Raw genomic sequence first — 24,632 nt, 5'->3', positions numbered from 1 at the left:
CTTATTCTCAGAGCTTACAGTGATACACACACTTACTTTAAACCAGTTTTCTCTTGGTTTTGTTTTTAAAAAACAAATTGCCTTTTTAGCCAGATGTGCTGATGCACACCTGTAATCTCAGGACTCAAGAGGCCGATATGGGAGGATTTTCTGCTTCGTTTCAGTCTGTTTCCTATGTGTTGGATTTCTTACCAGTCTGAGGGCAAATGAAATCCTACATGTAATCTCCGAGGTGGGTCACTGTTGAGACAATTTAAGCTCCTTGAAGCTCACATAAATGGGAAGTGTCATCACTTCTCAGGGGACAGTGGATTAGAAGGAGTTGGACTCTAGGGAGCATAGCATAGCAGCCATGGGACTCGCCTTAGTTATGCAGCACTCAAGGGCAGAGTCTGTTGCTCTACCTTTGGTGGTGGTGGTAGTGGTGGTGGTTTTCAGACAGGATTTCTTTGTGTAGACCAGGCTGGCCTCAGCAGACATCTGCTAGCCTCTCACTCCCAAGCACTAGGATTAAAGAGGCGCACCACAGTGCCCAACCTTGTCTTTGCTCGGTACAATAGAGGATTCTGCCCTGCTCTAACATGTCACCTCCTTTTGGATTTTTCCAATTGAAACGTCTGCATAGTGAAAAGCAGGGGCTGGTGCTCACTGGGCAGATCTGCTTGTCAGACTGACTGTGAGCATCCTCTGGATGGTGCTGTTCTGTGTAACTCCTGTGCATTTCTAGAAGACCCCGTCAGAACAAAATGCCCTTTGTCTCAGCAACGCCCAACTCTGCTTCTGGTTCCTGGTGGTTCTGTCTTCTCTCTGGGGAGAGGCTGTAGGGCACCATGCTTGGTGTCCACCCATCAGTCGGTACCAAAGCTTGTGCTTGGGAAATGGAGGAGCTAGGAGTGCCTTGTCCATTCTCCACACCCCAACCCCAGCCCCTTGCCATCTCTGAGAAGGTTTCATTATGGGGATCACACTAAATGAAAGGAGAATTATCAGCTTTTCTGAGTGGGCGCCTTCCTCTGCACCCGCCCGTGCAGCCTGTCCCCATCCTCCGTGCCTTGTGGTTCTGGGCACCGCCTCCCGCCTGCCTGGGGAAGGTTGTGCTTGAATAGCTCTTCCCTGGGAATCCTACCTCGTGCAGCTTCTTTGCTCACTTTTGTCTTTGAAAATCCCCAAGGTTTGTGCTCATGAGGGGAAGGAGATTCCTAGCGTCACAGAAGTTATTAAGTGGGAGTCATGGCTTACCTTGTACTGACTTCCACTGGACATCCCTATGGTGAAGGGAGGAAGCAGGAACATCTCTCTGTAAAGTGTCCTGAGAGCGCATTGGTGTGGGGCTGTCAGTGCCGGGCTCTGCTCCTGCTGTGCAGTGGCTTCTGCCCTTTCCACTCCTCTCCCTCTGCCTCCCCCACCCCGCTGCCCTTCTCCCCCCCTACTTTCCTCTTCCCAGTTTTTAGGATGCGTGTGTGGGGAGTGTCCTGCTTCTTTGGTTTCCTTGAACAAACTCCAGGGTCACCGCTCATTCTGACTTCTCACCTGCAGTTTTCACCCCGCTCTCAGTGATAATAATAAGAATTTAAAAGAAAATCATCAAATTGTTATAGTATTTATTGTAATAGAAAAAGATATTTTGAAAAATAGGAATTACAATATTTTACTTTTACAAGGAAGATGCTTCTATATACATCACAAGTTTTAAACCACAGCGCCATCTACCTTCATTTTCCAGGCATTTTGTTAAAGGGGATCTTTTGGTTTTTGACTGAGGATGTTTGAAGGCAGTATTGTGATCACCCAGAGTCTGTGCTCAACCTCCAGCTGGTGTTCTCGCCACGTCAGACCCGCAGCATGTTGTACAGTGTCCTCTCTCCCCCAGGACTCTGACAACAAGGCTTAAGACCCCGGAGACACCTGGGCAGCTGCTCTCTATCTCCATATGTTTTGTGTCTTAAAAATTATATATACTGGATATGGTGGTACATGCCTTTAATCCCTGTACTTGGGAAGCAGAAGCAGGTAGATCTCTGTGAGTTCAAGGTCATCCTGGTATACATAGTGAGTTCCAGGACAGAAAGAGCTGTGTAGAGAGACCCTGTCTCAAAAAGAAAAACAAAGCAAATACTATAGACACAAGGAAGTGTCGCGGGATAAGACTTGGAAGCCCCTTCTCCTGCTTTCTTTCATTTCTCACAGCCTCTCCGCTGAGAGTCACACCAGGCTTTTATTTGTTCTTTTCCCTCGTGTCATCTAAGCCTCAGTTAGGGAAAATGGGTTAAGTGACCTCAGCGTTACCATTGTCCACGGGTCAGGCATGTGCAAGATGAGCTGCTGCTCTGTGGACCCACTCAGTCCTCCCGTGAGGCACCGTGGCAGGCCCCACTGGGTCTGCCTGGCTCCATCTGCTAGTGTGCACTGTTGGCACGTGTGGTTCTATTGTGTGTGCATGTGCTCACACAGGTAAAGTTATATTGTGCTCCTGGATGATAAACGGTTCCCTCCTACCCTGTGCCCGCCTCCTACTCCCATGCTGCTCTCCCTCCTCAGTGTCTGCCTTCTCTCAGGGATTGAAGGCTTCCGGGCGGATCTTCATTTCCACACGTTTGAGGGAATAGTTGGCTCCATGCCAGCCATACCAGCTGATGCCATCCATGTGCTTTCGGTGCTCGCCGAGGCGGTAGTACACCCCATTGAGGTTGGAGTCTGTGCAGCAGTTGTACCAGTAGCCACCTGGTGTGAGAGACAGATGAGGCTAGTAGGCTGGGGACGTCCTCCCTAGACTAGGGTTGATGGGTGGCCTTAAAGCGAAGGGGACAGCACGGCCAGAGCAGCAGCAACACATCTGCAGCTCACTGCTGTCCTTAGTGGGCCCAGCCCTCCCTGCCGCCCAGGTCTCACCTTTTCGGAGCTGTGCACACTTGTCCAAGCAGTTGTCGTTGTCCTTGTCCTTGGTGCTGAAGACGGTGTTGTTATGGTAGAGGAGGGCGTCCTTCCCCACATTGCCACTGTAGTTCCCCAGGAAGAGGCGGTAGCTGTTCAGTTCATTGCCCAACGCAAAGTAGCTATACTCTGCGTAGCGCGCATTGCCCTCCCAGTCCTGAAAAGGAGGAGCAGAGCATTAGGGAAACCATAAAGGATTTATTTCTGCAGACTTTGGTCCCTTCCTCTCTCATGAGCGCCACGGCTAAACATTTCTTCAGAGGTGGAGCTCTGGTAAGACTATTACAGGTTGCCATGTTAGCTAGCAGTCAGCAAACGAAGGTCTGAGAGCAAACGTGGGTCTGGTCTCACCGTATGGCCTGCACTGTTCTGTCTGTAACCCTTCATGTCTGTCTGAAGGGGCAGGTGTGTGGTTTGTGTTAAATCTCATCCTGAGATGCGGTAGGAGTAAATGGGGACATCATGCTTGAAGCCATCTAAAGGGGCCACCACACAGCATCACTGAGGCTTGTACTTAACAAGATCCCAGAGCAAAGGAGATGGTGTTTTCCATCCCAGTAACTATGTATTTACCCTGTTCTGCCCTGGGTCTTCCTGAACCTCAGCCACCTCCTGGACCTTGCTTGGAGATAGAAAAACAAAACCTTTCAGGAACATTGCTGCACTGACTGAGCACACCTATAGTGAGTAGACTGTGGTGATGCCTCTGAACCATGTGTGCAGTGGGCCTGGGCCAGGCGGGGCCTTGCAGCTCAAGCTTACCTCCAGCTCCACACGAAGCCGGGTTGGCTGCCTGGTGAGCCGGTGGATATGTTCATTCCCCAGCCAGAAGTCACCTCGGATGCTGCCAAATCCTTGCTTATACTGTCTCCAGTCTTGGTAGAAGGAGACAAGGCCACTCTTACGTCTCTGTATGATGGTCCAGCCTCCTCCTGAAGTTTCCATGTCACAGAACACCTGAAGCAGAGAGGACCCTCTGGGCAGGCGCAAGGGCAGGGGCAGGAGCTTAAGGACAGACTTCCCAAGCTGTGTGCTGTGTGCTGTATCTATCTAGCGAGTCAGTGCTCCTTGTGCTCTCTGCATTCTCCAGCAGAAACACTGCCCCCAACGTGGAGGCGGGGGCACGGTGGTGGTTAGCTTGGGAGTGTCAGTGGGGCATTGCAGGTGGACAGTGTGAACACAATGTAAATGGGAAAGTTGGGTACTTCCGAGTGTCTCCTTCTAGTGTCTTCCCTCCTCCTAGAGAGAGAGCTGATCTCGTTCTGTGTCGGGAAGAACTAAGACAGCTGATTCTGCAGACAGTAGCGGGCTGGAGTGGAGGGAGGGGCCTGTAAACTGAGCATTCTCACAGTCCATCATGGGGTACATTTGCTTCTTGAACTTCCCTTTCCATAGACCAGAGGAAGCCCTGTTATCCCCGTGCCTTTCGGGGCTGGAGGACAAAGGGTAGGACAGGGCAGTAGTGACCTCACCTCTAGCTCAGGGCTCCCCAGGAACTCGTCAGGAGGAAGCTTGTACACTCCAGAGATTCGGTAGTTCTTCTGGTACAGGGAAGAACAGTCATAGATGGCATCTGTGAGGGGACACAGAGTAAACAGAGATTTGGGCTTTGAGGTTGGACGGACATGCCTGCTGCATCTGAGCTGGATTAAAAACCAAGACTTGATTGGTACCTCAGGGTGCCTGTGGGTAGTTCCCCTGGGGTACGGATGTCGAGAAGTGGGCATCAGGACTGAGAGGCATGCTCAGGCTGCCTTGGTTATGGGGCAGTAGAGTCAGTTAGGCAGGAAGCTTCGGGCTAGGTCTAAGTAAGACATCCTGCTGAAGTGCCAAGCTGTGAATTCCAGAAACAATGATGGTATGGTCTGTGATGGGCACGTGGCAGCTACCCTGAGAGAAGCTTCAGGCTTGAGCTAGAGGCAAACTCCTGAGTATTTCAAGGAGTTTGGTTTTATGTTGTTTCTCAGCTACCAGCCAACTGGTACTCAGATTAAGGGAAACAGATTTGAAATCTTCTCCTTCCCCAGTCTCACATCACTAGATGCTCAAATGAAAACCAGAACCCCAAGCAGCACTTGAGACCATTCCTGAAACTTTGATAAATCAAGGAAGTGGGGCTGGCGAGATGGCTCTGCTCTCCCAGAGGTCCTGAGTTCAAATCCCAGCAACCACATGGTGGCTCACAACCACCCTTAATGAGATCTGACGCCCTCTTCTGGTGCATCTGAAGACAGCAACAGTGTACTTATGTATAATAATAAATAATTCTTTTTTTAAAAAAATCAAGGAAGTGAGGTTTCCCCACTTCCCCTTGGGCTTGATCTGAAAGCTTCCATGGCTGCCTTGAGGCTCTGTCCTGGGGCTTCAAAGAAGCAGCTGTTTTTAGCAGAGTCTGTGGCTGTTGCCCCGAGACACTTCTGCATGTCTTGAGACTTTTTCCTTGGTGCCCCTTGGCTGGAGACTTAGGGAGCACAGGTGAAAGTGGGAGATGCCAAAGTGCCTATTTCCTCTGCAGAGTGTGCTAGGGGAGGGGAAATGAGGATACCTGCCCTTCCTCCCAGCCAACTTCTAGGAGCAAGAAGTGGTACAGTTAGCCCTGCATGCATCTGGCTCCATCTCACAGAACAAATGAAGTCTCTCTCTCTCTCTCTCTCTCTCTCTCTCTCTCTCTCTCTCTCTCTCTCTCTTTTGTAAATGAGAACCCCTAACTTTCTGTTTTCAAACTGAGGGTCAGGAGGCCCAAGCTCTGAAATCATTTGTTTAATCATTTTGTTTAATTAGCTAACAGACTTTTTAGACTTAACTTTCAGCAAAACTTTTTCTTTGTCTGAACCATGATAGCCCAGGTCTTACTCACAAGAGGCTAATCGTGTCTTCTTGACTTGGTTTATTGTGCAGTAAGCATTAGTAAGAAATGCTTCATCTATAAAATATACTCACTCCAAATGTTTCCAGTAACCTCAGAAAATTAGATCTTCCTCTGAACAGCGATTCATTTATTAGCTCATCTGTGCCAAGTTGACCAACAACTGAATGTTGTTTTCTCAAATAACTCACTGCGTGTGCCTTCCTTATTTTCAGCCACTAAAAGGTCAGCACTTCAGCATTACACTTACTTGTTCCCTCTATTATTTGGAAGAATTTTATTAGCCACCATGGGAGAAAGAAGATCAGAATTGAAGAACACGAAGAGTCTGTCCTTTGTTGAATACAAAGGTTTTCTTCAAATGTCCTGGCTAAACTCACAGGACATCACTAGCCCAAAGCTTGTGCAATCATAGATCATACATTCCCAAAAGCCCCCCAAGTTGCTGAGCAGGCTATCCAGAAGCAGAGCTGGGGCCAGGAGACCTTGAGCAGGCGCATGGTGAGGAGTGTGGAGGCAGCACTTACCTGCCGAGGTCTGCGTGACGGTCTGTGCAGCCTGCAGCTGCATGATGTCGATCTGGTTGTTCATCTCAGAGTACCTGCTCTCGGCAGTGCTGAGCCGAGACTCCATGTGCTTGCTACTGCTCTCCAGCTCCATCACCTGCATGACCACACTGACCCAGTCGCTCTCCTGCTTCCTGCTCAGCTCATCCAGCAGACTGCTGAGGTTGGCCACCTGGGCTTTGAGCTCCCTCATCTCCTCACAGCAGCCGGCTGCTTTGAGCTGTGCCTTGCGTTTATGAGGCTTCTGCAGCCACACTGGGTGGCTGACAAAAGCTACAAGGATAGCGCATAGCCAGGTCGTCCTCAGCATTGTGTGCAGACCTGTTCCTCTTAGAGTCTGTACCTGGAGAAGTAGGAAGCTTATTTCTTTGACTCACACTGGCAGTTTTTTCCTTTCCCGTGATCTCCTTCCTCTGTGTGCTTTCTTAGCCTTTCTTAAAGCTAGAGTTTCTGAAATGGAGCTCTTTCCTTCCTTAGTCTGAATACCCCACCAAGGCAGCATCTTAAATATTGTTGGTGCTGTACCTCCACCCCTACGAGGGCTCTGTGTGCTAAAGCCCCTCCCACCTCATCTGGGAGGGTCAGGTGCCTGTTGAGTGAAGTCAGCGTAAACCTAGGCCAGAGGAGAGGAGGAGGGGGACAGGGCAGTGTTTGTTTCCTCGTCTGTACAGTCTCTGGGCTCAGACAGGAGCTGTGAACTTGTTTCCAGTTGCGCCTATTAGATTATGGCCTGCCAGCCACTGGCTCAGCTCTATCAGCAGACAGGCAGAGTGGAAGACTTTCCCAACTCCTGTCTGAAGGTTATATAACACAGTCTGAGGGTGAGGTAGCAAGAAAGAGTTGGACTGGAGACTGCTGCGCCAGGGAGGCTGGCTAAGGTAATTCATGCTGTTTACTCCAGGTCCTGGTTTATCTGGGCTGAGATGAGTCTTAACAGGGCATTGTCTGGCCATCATTCGGTGTTCTACAAAATCCTGTTGAACCTGATCCTTGGGCATCCGGTGGTTTGCATCTGTGGGGCTGTCTTCCTTTTTACACATTCTCCTTCTAAAACGATCATTCAACATTTACAAGGAGTTGTCATAGTTTGGGGCAGAGAGGAAGTCTCAGCCATGCCAGGCGTGGTCTGGGGTTGGTCATCCACACTTCTGTCAGGTTCTGGGCAGCAGTGAGTGGGCCTGACCTTTACCCAAGGCTCAAACTCAGAGAGAAGACTCCTTAATACATGCAGATCAGAAGGCTCGATTCCCTCTCTGCCTGCAGTGTGGTTTGCAACTTAATGCTGGCCCCTATACCTACGTACACAGTGTCTGAGAAAACGGGGTGATGGCAGCTTTCATACTTTTAATTGAAGGGCACTGCTCTTCTGAAATCATGTAAAAAAAATGGAACTTTCCCTATAACTGTACAAAAGTGCCTCTGTCCTTATTGGCAGGAGCTCTGTCTGACTTTATAGTGTGAGTCCTGCAGCTTTGCCTGCCCTGATCCCTCAGAGTCTTTCCCAGATGGGTTCCTGGCTCCTCGGGAAGGGGTTTCTGTCAGATAGCTGGAGTTACTTAGCAGGGACGCATTTCTGAATGTAAGCATTGGGTGCTCAGATAGACCACTGTCTGTTTCCTCTCACCTCCTGTCTTTTTTGCCTCCTTGGGCATCAGGTTGTTACTAACATCTTCTTAGCTACCTTCTCAGAGTATCTGACTGGGTGATGGCACTGTGCTAGTCCCTGCTCTTTCTTAGTTTTCTCAGGGAATAGCTAGTTTATCAGGGCTGTAGAGCCTTTGTTGGTTCTGTGGAGTTTATTAGTGTTCAGCATCAGAGTCTGCTAAACTCTGTGGAGCTCTTTAAGGTAATGTCATATCTATCCAGTGATGCTGTATTTAAGTCATGTCCCAAATGATCATATAAGTAGCATCCTAGCTGACCCTCCTGCCCTGGAACTACAGTGTCATAGTGCAGAGGAGAGCGAGCACCGGGGCCAGGTCAACCTTTGCAGTGAGCACAGTGAGCCAGCTGCTTAATATTCAATCAGAAAGCATTCGCATTTTGATCTTCACATCACACCATACATAAAATCTCAATTCTACATTTAAATTCTGGAGGTGGAAGGCAAAATCACAACACATTGGTATAGGGGATTACCTTCAGCATCATGAGATAAGCCAAACACCAAAACTGCCAACATCAGGGAAAACGTGAAGGTGTGCAGGCCAGCTGTGGTGGCGCTCTCCTAATCTCCCAGCACTCAGAGGCAGAGGCAAGAGGATTGTAAGGGTTTGACCACCTGAACTACACAGCAAGTAGCAGCATGGCAAGAGCTGCATGGTAGAAAGAAATGGAAGGGCTGGAGAGACCGTGCAGCAGCTAAGAGCACTGACTGCTCAGCACTGACGGTCCTGAGTTCAAATCCCAGCAACCACATGGTAGTTCACAACCATTTATAAAGGAACCTGATCCTCTCTTCTGACATGCAGGTGTACATACAGACAGAACACTCATATGTTTAAAAAGAAGAAAGAGCACTGGGCATGGTGATGCATGCCTTTAATCCCAGCACTCGGGAGGCAGAGGCAGGCGGATTTCTGAGTTCGAGGCCAGCCTGGTCTACAGAGTGAGTTCCAGGACAGCCAGGGCTATACAGAGAAACCCTGTCTCAAAAAAAAAAAAACAAAAAAAAAAAAAAAAAAAAAGAGGTAAGAAAGTAGTCATTTCTTTTCAGCCAGCAGCACTGAGAAGGAATATGAAGTCAGGCAGTGTTTGCAATGTGTGCTCTTGTGTATACCAGGTCCAGTGGGAATAAAGATGTCCCCACCCAGCAGAGCATGGGAGCAAGCCAGGGTTCATGATGGAAGAGATCTGAAAGGTACATAAACATGTGCAAGCTCTGCCATTTCATGAATCAGCGTGGAAACTCACATTTCAACCATAACAAGGCACCACTACATACCAGCCAGAAGAGCAGGGGTGGAAAAGCTGAAAATATCACATTTTAACAGGAAAATAGATTGCCTGAGTTTTCTTGGTTTTCTTGTATTACTGAGGGAACCATAAACAGTAAAACCAGCAGGATGTCTCACAGAGCTGAGCACAGCCTGTGACCTGCAAGACACATTCAGGGGTGTTCATAGAAAGGCCACTCACAGTAACCAAGCACTGAAATCTGTTCAAACATCCGTCAGCAGTCTCATGGCAAACTGTACTGCCTCACCAATGAAATAGCTGTCCCACAATAGGAAGGAAAACCTACTGTGGCATACATACAACAGCGTGGTGTGTCTGACCAAGCATACTGTTGAGTGCTCACACAGCATTCAGAAACTAACAAGCGAAGTGCTGGGGAGACGGCTCAGGGGCTAACAGCACTTGTTGCTCTTGCAGAGGACCAGGGTTTGATTCCCAGCATCCGTATGGTGGGTCACAGCCCCAGTTCCAGAGGCTCCAGTGCCCTCATCTGACTTCTGTAGGTATATGAATGTGCACAGACATCTCTGCAGACAAATACATACATATAAAATAAAAATAAATCTTTAAAAAATAAAAGACCAGCAGGCTGTGTTAGAAGTCGGTGACAGTTGCCCTGAGGAGTGGGATGTGCAGTAGGAAGCACCTGGGAGCAACAGTGCACTGCCCTGTGATTTCTTGGTCTAGTGGAAGTCCCAACTATGTCTTTTCTCTGATATCCATCTACCTGTGCACTTAGGGACATTCTTTCCTATCTCCCTCTTCTAGAAATGTGTTTAAAAGTAGATGGCGCACATACAACACAGGGACGAGCCTGAGTGGAGGAGGCATCTCATGGGGGTGATCCCTGCCTCCCAGCCTGGCAGCCGTCTGTCGTTCTCCTTTCCCCTGTCTCCATCACCATGCCATTTCTTTGGTTTGCCGTTTTTCTGTCTGCTGTAAGCTCTGTGAAGGACAAGTCTGTCTATCTGCTATGGTAGCTGCATCTGGCACTTAGCAGGAAGCCCAAGGTAGAATACCTTACTGGAACTTGTCAGATGGAGGTGGGACTCTGGGGGACATGTGCTTCCTCTAATTCCTGCTCTGGGTCTTAACATCCCTCTCTCTGGTGTTTATCTCCATGGCCTTGGAGTACTGGAGTGGTGACACCACTGGTGTCTCCAAAATGCTTTGGGACATTTCACTGCTTGTGAGTCTTGCTATCCAGGTATGGTGTGCCACCTCTCTATCCTAAGCTTCCTCCTTATCAAAAAAAAAAAAAAAAAAAACTTCTTTCCTCTGACCTCAGAAGGGGCATCAGTATTCCTACAATGTGGCCCTGTCCCTAACAGGGTGTAGGGCTAGCCCACATTGCTTTTACAGAAGGTATATGTAGAAGCTGCCTGATCATACCATGCCAATCCGTTTGTTTCTCAACTGCATCCACTGGCTAGACCAAGTCCCAGATCTTGGCTGTCCAGAAGCCAAGATAAGACTTCACCCAAAATACCCAGTGTGTTTTGCATCCAGATAGATCAAACTAGCTTCAGGTTGACCTTTGGAGCCCTCTCCAACAGCTTCTTTCCAAGTCTCTCTCTTAAGTTCCTCATTTCACTCTGGATAGGAAGAAGCAGGAAGGGGAGGAGACCCCCCAGGCGTCCCCAGAAGGGGGGGGGCAGAGTAAAAAGATAACAGCTAATTTGTCAAGAAGCACTGACAAAAAAGATAAAGTTGGAAGTAATTAACTGGCTGACACGCTGGGAGCAGTGTGCCTGCCAATAGCTCCCTAAATCAGCCAGAGCCTTGGAAATGTGACAGCCATTCATCACTTTTACAGCATGCCTCCGACAGGCCCGCAGTTGGAAACCTAGCCCGCGCTGATTCTGTGCCTTGACACTCTGAGGCTTGAACCAACCTGTGCCACACGCTAGGCTGTATTAGGTACAAGGCCCACCTCCAGCCAGATGTCTGCAGCCTATGGGCAGGCAGGGCCTAGCCTCCAGGACAGTTTCCAGAGGCAGTCCTGCCCGCTTGCGCAGGAGCAGTCACTGAGCGGGGAGAGCATGGAGTTGTGCGTGCATGTTCGGCTTTCCTTGTGTTCTGGACCAACCGGGCACCACTGCCAGCCAGCTGGATCCTCTTGGTGGTGGCTTGGTGGCATAGCATTAAAAAGAATTGTGACAGCAATTGTGATAGCCCACACTGCAGAGACTGAGCCAAGAGTATAGAAAGTTCAAAGTTAACCTGGGCTACATAGTGAGACCATTTCAAAACTCACAAAACAAGAAGTATGAAGTATCTCAGTAAATAGAAAATGCCTTTGTTATGTGCAAAGTCAGAATGCAGGGGCATTTGCTGGGCATCACTGTGCAGAATTAATTTAATATGGATAGCCGGGATTATTTTGCAGTTAAAATTATATTGTAAGGAGCTTCCCTACCCATAATATTTCTTAATTTGGGCTGGGAAGGCTAGAGATGGAGGTCAGTGGGATAGCACTGCCTAACTCATGTGTGAGGCCCTAGGTATAGTCACCAGCCCCTTGGGCCACCAAAAAACATGTTGGCCTCTGTGTCTCCCTTCTCCACCAAATTACAAAGATGCTTTGTCAAGCATGGTAGCCTATGCCTGTGTTCCCAGCATTCTGACTGACCTATGAATACCACTTACATTCAAGGGCGAGCCTTGGCTACACAGGAAGACTATCTCAGAAAACCAAGTAATAAAATAAGCAAATGAAAATTTTATAGAAGATACATTCACCCTCATCAACTTCCTTTTCCTTTTTTTTTTTTAAGATTTATTTATTTGTTATGTAAGTACACTGTAGCTGTTTTCAGACACACTAGAACAGGGCATCCTGTCTCATTACAAATGGTTGTGAACCACTTTGTGGTTGCTGGGATTTGAACTCAGGACCTTTGGAAGAGCAATCTTAACTGCTGAACCATCTCTCTAGCCCTCTTCTTCATCTTCTAAAGGCAAAGTTCTTTTATCTGTTTTCCTCACTTAGATGCCTGTTACCAGTTACTCTCTTTAGCCATGAGGATCACACAGTCTCAAGTGCACTTAACACATCCTCTGGATATGACAGACACATAGTAGCTGCCCAAAGCGAGGGAGGAGAATGCTGGAGAGCTTGTGCTTCAGAGGAAACTCTGGGATTAAGACATCAGGAACCTTTGTGAAACATAACCACGTGTTTTACATGAACTTTTTATTTTAGTTTACAGTCCCACCTCAGCGTTCTAAACGCTAGGATTATAATCATGTGCTACTGTGCCTAGCACACCCACCATTTAATAAAGATTGATTTGAGGAGAGGGAATGGAGAATGTGCACACATGTGAAGTGGGGCACACACACCTGTGCACACACAGGAAGACCAGAAGAAGATGGTGGCCTCTATCGCTCTTCACTATTCCTTTGAGACAGAGTCTCTCCCTGAACCTCGGGTTTGTGTTTTCACCAGCTAGACTAGAAGCCAGCAAGTCCCAGCCAGCCGTGTTTGCATCCCACTCAGAGCAGTTATAGCGTGCACAGGACGCCTGGCTTGTTATGTGGGTGCTGGGATCTGAACTCCACTCTTCATGATTGTGTAGCAAGCATTCAACCTTCCTTGTTTTGTTTGTTTTTCTTTGTTTGTTTGTTTTGTTTTGTTTGGAGACAGGGTTTCTCTGTGTAGCCCTGGCTGTCCTGGAACTCACTCTGTAGACCAGGCTGGCCTTGAACTCAGAAATCCGCCTGCCTCTGCCTCCCAAGTGCTGGGATCAAAGGCGTGCACCACCACTGCCCTGTGCATTCAACCATTTTTAAGTCTTCGTAACACAGATCCCCAAGAGTTGCAAACGGTACCAAAATGCCCTAGTTTGAATACCTATGATGGGGCCTGTCTGTCCTTGCTTTTATGTAGGGGAAGTGCCAAAGTTTTCTTTCCCTAAGCTTTTTAAAAATTAAATTTAGTAAGAGCACCCGACTGCTCTTCCGAAGGTCCAGAGTTCAAATCCTAGCAACCACATGGTGGCTCACAACCATCCGTAACGAGATCTGGCGCCCTCTTCTGGAGTGGCTGAAGATAGCTACAGTGAACTTACATATAATAAATAAATTTAAAAAAAAAATTAAATTTAGCTAATTGTGTGTGTGTGTGTGTGTATGTGTATATGAGAGAGAGAGAGAGAATGTTAGCACATCTGTGTAGTATATCACACATGTGGAAGTTGAGGGCAGCTTTTGGAAGTCAGTTTTCACTCTCTGCCACGTGAGTTCGGGAAGTCAAGCTCGGGTCATTAGTCTTGGTGACAAGAGCCCTTCCCCACCGAGCATCTCACCTTTTTCAGGTGATTAATTCAAAGACTTTAGAGTTTCCGAACACATTCCTTCCTGTCTTCATTACATGACCCCACCTCACCTCTAATGTGTTAAGTTTCAAATGACCCTTTGCTTGCTGTCTGCACTGCTGTCCTTCCATCTTGAAGTTAATCTATTCCAGAAGAGAAGGTTGGGGTCAGGGATTTAGCTCACTGGTCTAGTGCTTGCCTAGCAAGTGCAGTGCCCTGGGCTCAGGCCTCAGCTCCAAGGGAAGAAAGAGACTATGGCTGTGGTCCCTGTACAGACCATTCTCTTGTTCCGAGACTCTGGAGCTGCCCCATGAGGACATCAGGGTTAACCAACCCTTTGAGCCCATTCTGATGTTAATCCTTGCTGGGCACAGAACTAAGACTCAGTGCTGGGAGAAGTAGCAGGGGAGTCTGAAGCAGTTCTATGCCATGACAAGGTGCGATGAGGTGGTAGGGACCCAAAGCGGTGTTCCTTGTGGCTGGTCAGGACACCCTGTTCCACCCATCTCCTGCCAGCTGTGCTGCATGTGTCATCAGCACGGTGCCAAGGGAATTCAGAGAATCCTTCCTTGACGGGGAACCAAGTGAAAGGGAGACAGCAGTCTGCCTTAGAAGGAAGGCCCGGGGCCATGTGGAAGCAAACAGTAACATTCTCATAAATTTCTGATGGAGCACAGGGGAAGCCCAAGCATTTCAGATGGAGCCCAGATGCTCCAGTCAGCCTGGGCATCTCTCGCTTCAGGCTTGGTGTGGACAGCTCTCCCTGAGCCTCTTAACTCTGAGGCAAGTTACAGGTCAGCCAGGGCTACAAAGAAAGACCCTGTCTTGCAAAACAAACTAAACAAAACAAATTAAAATTAAAATAGAAAAATAAGAAAAGGAACAGAGGGCCAGGCTGAGTGGGGGGCCACAGGTGTCAGACCCTCTTGCTCCACTGGACTCTCAGTCATCTCTCCCTGTGGCAGCAATAATCCCCTCACTTCAGAACCTCTTTCTGGAGTCTCACCAGCCTGCTTTTCCAGCCTCAGGAAAGAGTTTTGAGTCCTAGAGAAGAAGCACCATGTGTGATCTAGTCTGTGAAGGACATTGAGGCAGCGCCTTGTCTTACTCACTAAGCCCACTCAGCTCCAGAGAACGCTTTCCTAATTTGGCAAGAACGTCCCGTTTCTAGCTCTTGAATTCAGCCCCACTTTAAAAAGAAAAGAACAGAATGAATAAGCCTCTTTCCCAGTTATTTTTCTCATTTCCTAAAATCAGGTCTGTTTGTGATCTCTGGATTTATTTGCAGGTAAGCAGTTTTGACTTGCTTTGTAGATTCATAACTATGTAAGACAGCGCCCGAGTAATCTCAAGGAAAATGGAGGCTACAGACATACCCTGCAGCTTAAGTTCAGACAGCAGTGAGCTTTGGTCCCTTCTTGGCTCAGAAAACTCCTGCATTCTGGCCTCAGCATGAGTGGTGGGAAGTCTGACTGGCCTGTCGTGTCTGGGACCATGGGTGTGGGTGTAGAGCTGCGAGCTGCCCACCGGAACACCAGTCTCTGGAGTTGTGTGCTGTCCTGTCTTCCACCAGCATCAGTGAGAGCTGCTTTGTAGCAAGCACTCCCTGCTGCTAGGCCAAGTCTCAGATCAGTTGCCCCTTAACACTGGGGGGGCAGGGGCACACAGGGAGGGCTTATGGAAGGGGCTTCGTGACATACCCAGGTGCCATAAAATGGGTTTTTCAGAGCAAAGGTGACTCCTTCACAAGCGCAGAACACATGCCCTATTCTTTTATTCTCACAAAGTGACATCCACATGGTGTACAGAGGATGATGATCAGACCTTGGTTCTCTCCTGCTACTGTTGGTCCCAGGGATTGAACTCAGGTCGTCCAGATCCTTCTCACCAACTCTAAGGTAGCTTTGAAATGGTGGCGTGGCACTCCACAGACTGTGACCTCCTTTCTTTATGTAGTTACTGGGTCTGTTATTAACTGTCAGCTGCCTAGGGCTGAGATTCCACACATAAATGTAGTACGTGCCCCATGAAGTGAGTGCTCTGCCTGACGAAGGGAGCTGTCACAGTGCATTGGCCCTGAAGGTAGGATCCCAGAAGGCCAAGGAAGCGTTAAAACCTCTAAAACACAGGCTCCCTGGAGCAAGGTCTGGGTCCTGTAGGCCTCAGATCCAAGACTGAGCTTAGCTGGTTGTGCCCACTCATTCTTCATGGCTGTCTCTCTCAGGTAGGTTTCAGTGGTTTTCCTTTCCACTACACAAGAACAACCTGTGGGGGCAAGAAGCTTCCCGACTCCATGACCACGCACACCCTCCATGCGCAGTGCTATACTGCTCTGTCCAGCAAGGCTGCGTTGCTGAGTCGGAGCACTAGTGAAACATTTGGTTTGTCACTTCCTGATTCTGATGAGTTATTGTTAAACTCTCTTTTGTGCATAATTAGTGGCAGAATGGATTAGGCAAAGGGTTTTGTTTGGTGTGGGTTTGTTTTCTTCTTTAACCACAATGTCAGTGAGTCTCGAAGCAAGCCAAGTTCTTGTAACTGTTTGTAGTTTGTTCTTTAAGAGAGTGTGTTCCAGAACGCAAGGTTTAGGACACAGCTGCTAAAAGTGGGAGGTGCGAGTTTCTTGTTTGTTTTTGTTTTTAATCTGTTTCTCTGAATTAGCACTCTGGTTAGAGCATTTCATCTTCCTACCAGGGTTCCTCTCACCACGGCATCCTCAGGAGTCCACTGATGAATACCAAAAATGGACATTCCAGGACTCGGGGAGTGTGTACCAGCTTCCTTTTTCCTGTTGTCTTAGCCTAACAAAACTACTACCTTGTTAGAGAACTAGAGATAGAGCTGGACAGTGTAGTATTGGTTAGCAGTGCAGTCCACCCTCCCCTGTGACAGCGGACCACTGAGGTGAGGGGACTCACGTGCTGTGATGTGTTGTTTCCAAGAGTCCGTTTTTCCTGATACCATGTGGGTTCTGGGGGTCAAGCTCAGATCTCAGGCTTGGCAGCAAGTGCCTTGTGCCATCTTGTCAGCCCACTCCCACTTATTCATAGAGACATTGGGGCGGGGGGGGGGCAGGGGAGCGCATTCTGATTCAGTGTGAGCTTAGGGGCTTGTTGCCTTTCTTTGACTTGGCATCCACATTAATAAGAGGGAACTAATTCTAACCTTTCTTTCCTGATTTTCTCAGCTATGTGAGGCCAAAGGAAATGATTGGAAGGATTGTTACAACTATGCTTTGTAAACCTGAGACATTCTATTATTACATGCACAGATGTTAACTTCTCTAGTCCATCAGATTTCTGGGCAGTTCCTTTCAGTTTTATTGGAAAAAAAGTAGTGGAATTAAAAACAATATATTAATAACAGCAACCTCTTGCCATATTACCACATGGAGCCCAAATCCTGAAATTTCCCAAAACCACTTAAAAATTAATTCTACTCTAGTGGACAGTTTGTACTCTGCAATAAACTAGATCCATGTTGGTTTAATCAGCAAGACTTCCCAAGTTGGTGTGTCCCATGTTGGTCTTTGCTGCCCAGTAACTGGATATAGCCATTGTTGCCTGCCTGATGCTCTCCCCGATTCCCTGCCTTCCATCCCAGTAGCAGGTTGGCTTCAGTACTGGCTTAGTTGCACAAGTTCCTCTCAGACTAAGGGACTGTGGCTCTCCTCCCGCATTCAGGGCCATCTTGAAGCCTCTGATTGCTTCACTCCGGGGACCAGGCATTCCAGCAGCACTACTCAGCAGCCCACACACAGTACAGGTCTCCAGCCCTGCGGGCCCCAGCACCACCTGCAGATGACATCAGTAAAGCAGAATCCCAGTGGAAATTATCCATATCCTGACGGCCAGCACTAGAAGCTCTGCTTTTGCAGACTGACTGCGGGGAGCGTTGGGGGGAGGGAGTCCCTAAGAGAGACCAAAGAAGGCTGTGGGTTTGAAAATAGTGGGCCCTGGATGATAAGCTGTCAGTGTGAATGGAGATCCTAGGAACTCTGTCATTTTAAAAATTAGTTTTATTTTATGTCAATGAGTGTTTGCCTGTGGGTATATATGTGCACAATGTATGTGCAGTGCCCAGAGAGGCCAGATGAGAGTGTAAATCCCCCTGGAACTTGGGTTAAATAAAGGCAGTTGTGAGCTGACCTGTGGGTGCTGAAAACCAAACCTGGATCCTCTCAGATAGAAGACTCAGGGACTGTTCGTAATCCCTGAGCCATCGCTCCAGTTTCAGTTTTAAAATGCGTAGATGCATGGCTGAGGGCATGGCTCAATAGTAAAGCACATGCCTGGCTTGCTCGAGGGAGGCTTTGGCCACAAGCTGCCTGCCAGACAGCACGAAAGGGAGCCAGTCTCTGGTGTCAGGAGAACAAGCCCAGAGGGTCACATACTAGCATGGACTGTCCTGACTGGGGGCAGGAAACCAGAACCCTTTCTCAGATTCAAGCTTTCTGGGAAGTGACAGGTGACAAGTAACCCTTGAGTCTGTGGGACTCGTACTCAGGTGCTGCTGAGCCACCGTGCCTGTAGTGTCCCCAGTGCTTCCCCTCAGATGCAGAAGTGTAACCACCCCTTCTCTTCCCCCAGCATTAACAATAAGCTACAGCAGCCTGAGGCAGCTTCTGGGGTGCTGGAATACGCCATGAAACACTTTGGAGAGCTGGTGAGTGCTTTTTCTCTCTTTCTTTTCTTTTCTTGTTTTAAGATTGATACATTTATTTTATTATGTATGAGCACACTGTAGCTGTCTTCAGACACAGCAGAAGAGGGCATCAGATCTCGTTACAGATGGTTGTGAGCCACCATGTGGTTGCTGGGAATTGAATTCAGGACCTCTGGAAGAGCAGTCAGTGCTCTTAACCACTGAGCCATCTCTCCAGCCCACCTTCTGTTTCTTTCTAGAAAGGTAAAAAGTAGAGACTTGGCTCCAAAGTCAGTTGGCTGCCACCTTGAGAAAGTTACTTTGGATTTCTGTGGGTTTTTTTTCTTAAGTCAGTAAGGCTCTAAATGGCAGCTTCCCCTGACTCTTACGGATGAAGTGTGCAGTGCAAGAGAGAACTCGCTCACATGGAGTAGAGACCTGCAGTGGCGAGTGCTGTGAACTCCTAGCATGGGCTTCACTCTGGGATGGATACTCCACCTGCTTCATTTGGCTCCATGCTCACAGGGACACTACGAAGTGGCTATTGTCATTATCCCCTTTGTCAAGTGAGGGGACTGTGGACCCAGCAGGTTGAACACCTGTCTGAGCTAACAGAACAAAACAAGGCAGGGCCAGGACATTTTCTGGGCAGGCAAGCACCAAGACCACCATTCGGCCTAGCCCATCACCTGTGTGTTACCCATGGCAGAGCCCCTGTGCCTGTCCCTGAGTTCACACTCATTACAGTGTATTAGAAACTGGCTAATTCCCCAAGGGGAGAATAAAGGCATCCTTTTAATTTCTATCTGATACCCAGGGACTGTTGCATTCTTACTCATGTAGGTGCTTCTCTGCTGCCGTCCTTGTCTCTTATAAACAAATCATTCCCATGATTCCTTGTGGTTTGACAGGGTGCTTTGATTAACCATGAATTTATAAAGCACTAACTTAATCAGTTTAACACTGGGACCCCGGAGGTTCAGGAAACTCCAGGTCCATATATTTGATGGGGAGCCTTTTATTAATTGTGTAGGTCACTTAGAGTGGTTTGCCGTGATCTTCTGTCTGATGTCCAGCACTGTGCCTCATTGGCCTGGAACAACAGGCTTTCTTTCACCATCTTAAACACATACTGCCTGTAAACAGACTAAGGGCAGCCTCTCTCCAGATGACAACAGAACACAAAGAATGACATCTCAGCGTCTTTGCCACGCCTTTGTTTGCGGAAGCAGAAAGCACACCGTGTGCTCCTCAGACCAGGCTGTACTCTGTTGCAATATCCCCAGAGCTTGGGCCCCCTTGAGTCTGAGGGAAACAAGGGCTCTTCACACATCTGGTGCTCGGGTGATCTGCCAGCAGATGGCTCATGCTCCAGTGCTCAGAGCCATAAATGAAAGGCTCTCCATCTCCAGGTTCTAAAGGTGGCCATTAGCTCTGGGTTATTGCTAAACCATGGCAGGTTTTCTGTTATATTTAGGTAGCTGAATCGTATTAAGCTTGACAATGGTTTGCCTTTTCTTGGCAGAGCCTGTGCTTTCTCAGCACAATTTATGTAACAGCAATCTCATTAGAATTTGTGTGATTCATTGCTTAAACCTTAGAGTTTCTCCAACCCATTGCAATTCAAAATGTCCTGCCCCCTGCTTGACCTGCACCATATGCTGCACCCTCTACTTTCTGCTGGTTCACAGAGTGTGCCACTCATCAGCCACTGGCTCCTCGAGCAGAAACTCAGCCTGGGACATTTATCTGTGATGTCCTTCATCTTAGAATGTCCCTCTACACTGTCTCTAAGCCATTCCTCCCCAGTGTCCCTCCCTCTACACTGTCTCTAAGCCATTCTTCTCCAAGCTCTCTTTTATATGTAGGCAAAACAGAGGCATTATTGTTGGCTTAAAGATGAAGTTTAGTTTACCTTAGATAGGCTGATCTCCGCAAACCCCACTGGCAGTAGGGCTAAGGCTCTCTTTTATATGTAGGCAAAATAGAGGCATTATTGTTGGCTTAAAGATGAAGTTTAGTTTACCTTAGATAGGCTGATCTCCGCAAACCCCACTGGCAGTAGTGCACAGGCAAAGGGAATATTGGAAGAAAATGCCGTCAGCATTGCACAGTAGACGTGGCTCTTACCTGGGTTCAGGCCACACAGCAGAGTGTTGATTTTTTTTTTTCTGTATCTGCTCTATAAACATCAGTTTTATCTAGAAAGGCGAGAAAGAAGCAGGGGAAACTAATGTGGGCCCTGTACTTATCAAGTACAGGTTCCACCTCAGAATCATGCTGTTCTTTAAGGACCGACCGTCTGGAGAGCTTATAGCCCTGGTACAGAGATAGTCTCCCACTGAGCTGATGAAGAAACTCAAAGGCAGACAGAAAACACATAAAACAGGCTCTGAAGATTCTGTCTGGAACTTCCAGACTGAGGAACTTCCCTTACTCCTGTGGACACTACTCACCATCAGCGTGGCACTCTGTCAGCCAGAATAATGGAATCCCTCCTTTGGCCTTGACAGAGGTAGAGGTGCCAAGTACTACATAGGAGGGAATGTTGGGAATGTTGGGTGGAAGACTGTAGAAGGATAAAAGGTTGTCCAGAGAATTTTAAGTAGTAGCATTGTGTTGTATTTTAAATTATTTCCTAAAAGTTTAGAAATGCGTTAAGAATTCGGAGAATCAAAGGCTTCTACAAAGAAGCAGCTATGGCCTGGGCTGCTGTGCCTGTCACACAGCCCCGGGTTATCAGTGCAGCAGACTGGAGTGCAGGACCTGTGGTTGGGGTCCCACTCTCCCTGCAGGTGTCCCCTATGTACCAAAGTGATGGGAATGGAGCTGGACCCTTCACCACGTGCTCTCAGTATCTTGGGATTCAGGATCAGCCATTAGTGTGTGCAGGAACTAGCATCTCTACCTCTGCCGAAGAACCCAGGTCCAGATAAGTGCTTGTCGGTCTCAGCTGGGACATGCTGATAGGGAAGCATGTGATGAGTATGGTGCAGCGTAGGAGAGTGTGAGGACTCAGAGCTTACCCTTGCTCTCTGCAGGAGATCCAGGCCACCTGGTATGAGAAGCTGCATGAGTGGGAGGATGCTCTCGTGGCCTACGACAAGAAGATGGACACAAACAAGGAAGACCCGGAGCTGATGCTGGGCCGCATGCGCTGCCTCGAGGCCTTGGGGGAATGGTGAGCTTCACTGGGGTGATGACCTGAGTTGAGTGGCTAGGCTCATCTCGCCAGTGAGTCTGCTCCCTAACTGATCTCACCTCAGACTCTTGCTCTGTGTCACCCGATGCATTCCAGGAAGCATCCACAGCTGTGGTGTTTCTGACCTCTGTTCCTTGGTCTGGGTTTGCTTTCTTTGGTTTGCTTTGGTGTTTGAGTCACTCTCACCTTATAGCCAATACTGGCCTGGAACTTGTCTAGCCTAGACTGACTTGAACTTGTGGCAGTTCTCTTGCCTCAACCACCCTAGTGGTAGAATTGGGGCTGTGAGCCACTGTCTGCAGCTTCACTGTTTTATGCTTTTTGGTTTCTTACCCTGCATAATGGTCCAGGTAGAAGAGCCATGTGACCCTGGGCACTGCACTCTCTCCACCCATCTGTTCTCTTGTTCTCCTGACCTTGGCAGATCTGCTAAAGAACTCATTTTACAGCTTTAATTTTTTTAATAATTAGCTCTTGGGTCTGGAGCGATGGCTTTTAGCAGCTAAAAGCACTGGCTACTCTTGCCAGAGGACCTGGGTTCTCTTCCCAGAATCCAGAGCAGCTGGCAATCTTCTACCAAAGGATCCAGTGCCCTCTTTTGGCCTCTTCAAGCACTGCATGCACATGGTACACAGACACGCACATGCAGGCAGAATACCCATACACATAAATAGAAAGAAATAAATCATACGTTTTTAAAAAACAGATTCTAATGATCAGCTCTTTGGGGGCTAGGCTGCCTTTAAGGCAGGTGGACCTCTGTGAGTTTGAGACCAGCCTGGTCTACATAGTAAGTTCCATCCAGCTAATTACCTATCACTCTTTGGGAAAGTCACTGTGGCTTTTAGTTCTCTATAATGGTAGTTATAATCCCCAGGAGAGAACATAGCATAGTGGTTTTGCATGATAATTTAATGTCAATAAATTTAGCCACAAACAAGAATTTCACCTGGGTGATGGTGGTTCACACCTTTAATCCCAGCACTTGGGAGGCAGAGGCAGGTGGATCTCTGAGTTCAAACTCAACCTTGTCTATAGAGTGAGTTCCAGGACAGCCAACTCTACATAGAAAAACAACAACAAAAGAGAATTTCAGATAGACAGAGAGGCTGGGAAGATGGGTCAGTCAGTAAAGTGTATGCTGTACAACAAGCACAGGGATCTGAGTTCAGATCCCCGAGTGCCCAGGCAGAGTCGTAGAGCTAGAGAAACAAACCCGTGGATCTCTAGTGCCTCTGGCCCGCCAATCCTGCCCTGTTGGTGAGTTCTGGGCTCAGAAAGAAATCCTGTTTCAGAAAATAAGGGGCAAGGTGGCAGGTGGAGAGAAGGCTCCCTTGAGCTGCAGAGCATGAGGGCTCCTTCATATCCCAGGGCCACATGGAGAGCTGGGCTTGGCACATGCAGGGCTGGTAAGCAAGCACTGTGGTGGGGAGAGACAAGAGCTTTGCCAGACTTACACAGCCAGCCTGGCTCCAGGCTCAGGGAAAAACCTTTTTGGGGAGACCGAGAGGCAACTCAGCTGTTAAAACACTGACTGCTCTTCCAGAGAACCTGGGTTTGATTCCCAGCACCCACAGGGCAGCTTATAGCTGTCAGGAACTCTAGTTCCAGGGATCTAATGCCCCCTTCTGGTCTCTGTGGGCACCAGGCATACACATGGTACACATGCAGGCATACTTGCAGGCAAAACACCCATACATATAAAACTTTTTGTTTAATTAAAAAAAGTCACTGTATCCAAGTAATTAAGGCAGACAGTGATAGCACAGGACACTTGACATCCTCCACTGGCCTACACACACACACTCAGCACACTCCCATGTGTGTGCGTGAACAGCACACACATAAACACATTTACACACTGTCATTCAATCAGTATGACAGAGAGCAACTGAAGGAGAAATCTGACATTGACTTCTGGCCTCTGTATACACACATGGGTCCAAATAAATTATACACACACAGATGGCAGATGGGTAGATGGGTGAGTGAACAGACAAAAACAATTGAAAATTGTCTAATTATCTAGAACTGGGAAACCTAAAAATTACTGTTTTATGTATTTTCAAAATGAACATTTTATGTTTATTCCTCAGTGAATGGAGGAAACGTATTCTATCAAATCTGCCTCCCTAGTTTATACAACTAAGTGTTTCGAGTCCAACAGGCATCTAGAACCTCATTCCCTGGAACAGTAGCCACTGGCTACTCCTGGCTATTTTAAAATGGAATAAGATGTAAAGTCAGTTCCACAGTCATACTGGCCTCACATCAGTGCTCAGAAGCACACGTGGCTGATGGCTCCTTCATCAGACAATGTACCCAGAACTTTCCATCTTCATGGCAAGCTCTGCTGGGCCGATGTTCAGAGTGAGCCATGCTACCTAAAAACAGGGATTTGTTTGTTCTCATTTTAGCTCTGCTGTCCTACAACCATTGCTTAGAAGAGATGTAAAAGAGGTGTAAATGTTCCTAAAATTTGGATCTGATTGGCTCTGAAAGGCTTTCGTGCTCCCCGGTGACCTTTGACCTGTCTGCCTTGTAGCCTTACCCACTTCTTCCTTCACCTGTTCCTTGGTGGCCTGTCCTTGTGTCTGAGCTGCCTGGTCATTTTCCTTCCTTCCCTTCCGCTGCCATCCCTGTCTTCTCCTGCTCTATCTTTAAAACCACAGTTTCTTTTCCTTGGGCTCTTTCATGGCCTTTCCTTTCTCTTGCCCTTCCTTTTCAACTAGAGATGATACTTTCCCTGACTGTACCAAGTAGGGACAGCGTGGATGCCTTGGAAAAGCAGAGATGTGGTTTTGTCCAGCCCCCTTAAATACCAGGCTCACAGCCTGAGGTCTCCTGAGAGTGAGTACCACTGGCCTCTTCCCCCACAGTTTCCACTCCTATACACCTCCTCTCTCTTGGGTTCTTTCCAGTTTTATAATTACCTACAAAGTCTACAGGGCCTAGTAGTGCTGACGAAGCAAGTGAGGGCTTTAAGGATGTGGAAGTCTAAAAGAGACATTAAAGGAGATGAGAGAAGCAGAACTCCTTCCTGCCCTTTCCAGGTTTCTGATAAGGCTTATTTAATCCGTTCTGTTTAGTGTGCATTTTCTGAGTGTCTTTCTGTGTGAGCACGTATTCTGAACCTGCCTGAGGCA

The 24,632-nt window shown here is 48.0% G+C and overlaps 2 protein-coding genes across 2 annotated transcripts in view; one reads left to right on the top strand and one right to left on the bottom strand.

Annotated features, from left to right (window-relative positions):
* The window catches only part of Mtor (mechanistic target of rapamycin kinase), a 111,393-nt gene that overhangs the window by 46,353 nt on the left and 40,408 nt on the right, over positions 1 to 24,632 (top strand). The window contains exons 29-30 of the mRNA XM_021160177.3: positions 18,230 to 18,305; positions 21,326 to 21,465. Of these exons, the coding sequence (XP_021015836.1) occupies positions 18,230 to 18,305; positions 21,326 to 21,465 (216 nt within the window). The remainder of the gene's footprint in view (positions 1 to 18,229; positions 18,306 to 21,325; positions 21,466 to 24,632) is intronic.
* Angptl7 (angiopoietin like 7) lies at positions 1,601 to 6,876 on the bottom strand. The gene is made up of 5 exons (XM_021160178.3): positions 6,325 to 6,876; positions 4,404 to 4,504; positions 3,694 to 3,888; positions 2,890 to 3,088; positions 1,601 to 2,721 (listed from the first exon to the last, which is right to left on the bottom strand). The coding sequence occupies exons 1-5, from the start codon at positions 6,671 to 6,673 to the stop codon at positions 2,552 to 2,554; spliced, it is 1,014 nt and encodes a 337-aa protein (XP_021015837.1). The 5' UTR covers positions 6,674 to 6,876; the 3' UTR covers positions 1,601 to 2,551.

The sequence above is a fragment of the Mus caroli genome, unplaced genomic scaffold (assembly GCF_978045245.1).
Source record: "Mus caroli unplaced genomic scaffold, Mus_caroli_1 scaffold_6, whole genome shotgun sequence".
Lineage (NCBI taxonomy): Eukaryota > Metazoa > Chordata > Mammalia > Rodentia > Muridae > Mus > Mus caroli.
The sequence above is the reverse complement of the archived record's forward strand: the minus strand, read 5'-3'. Positions and strand labels throughout refer to the sequence as shown.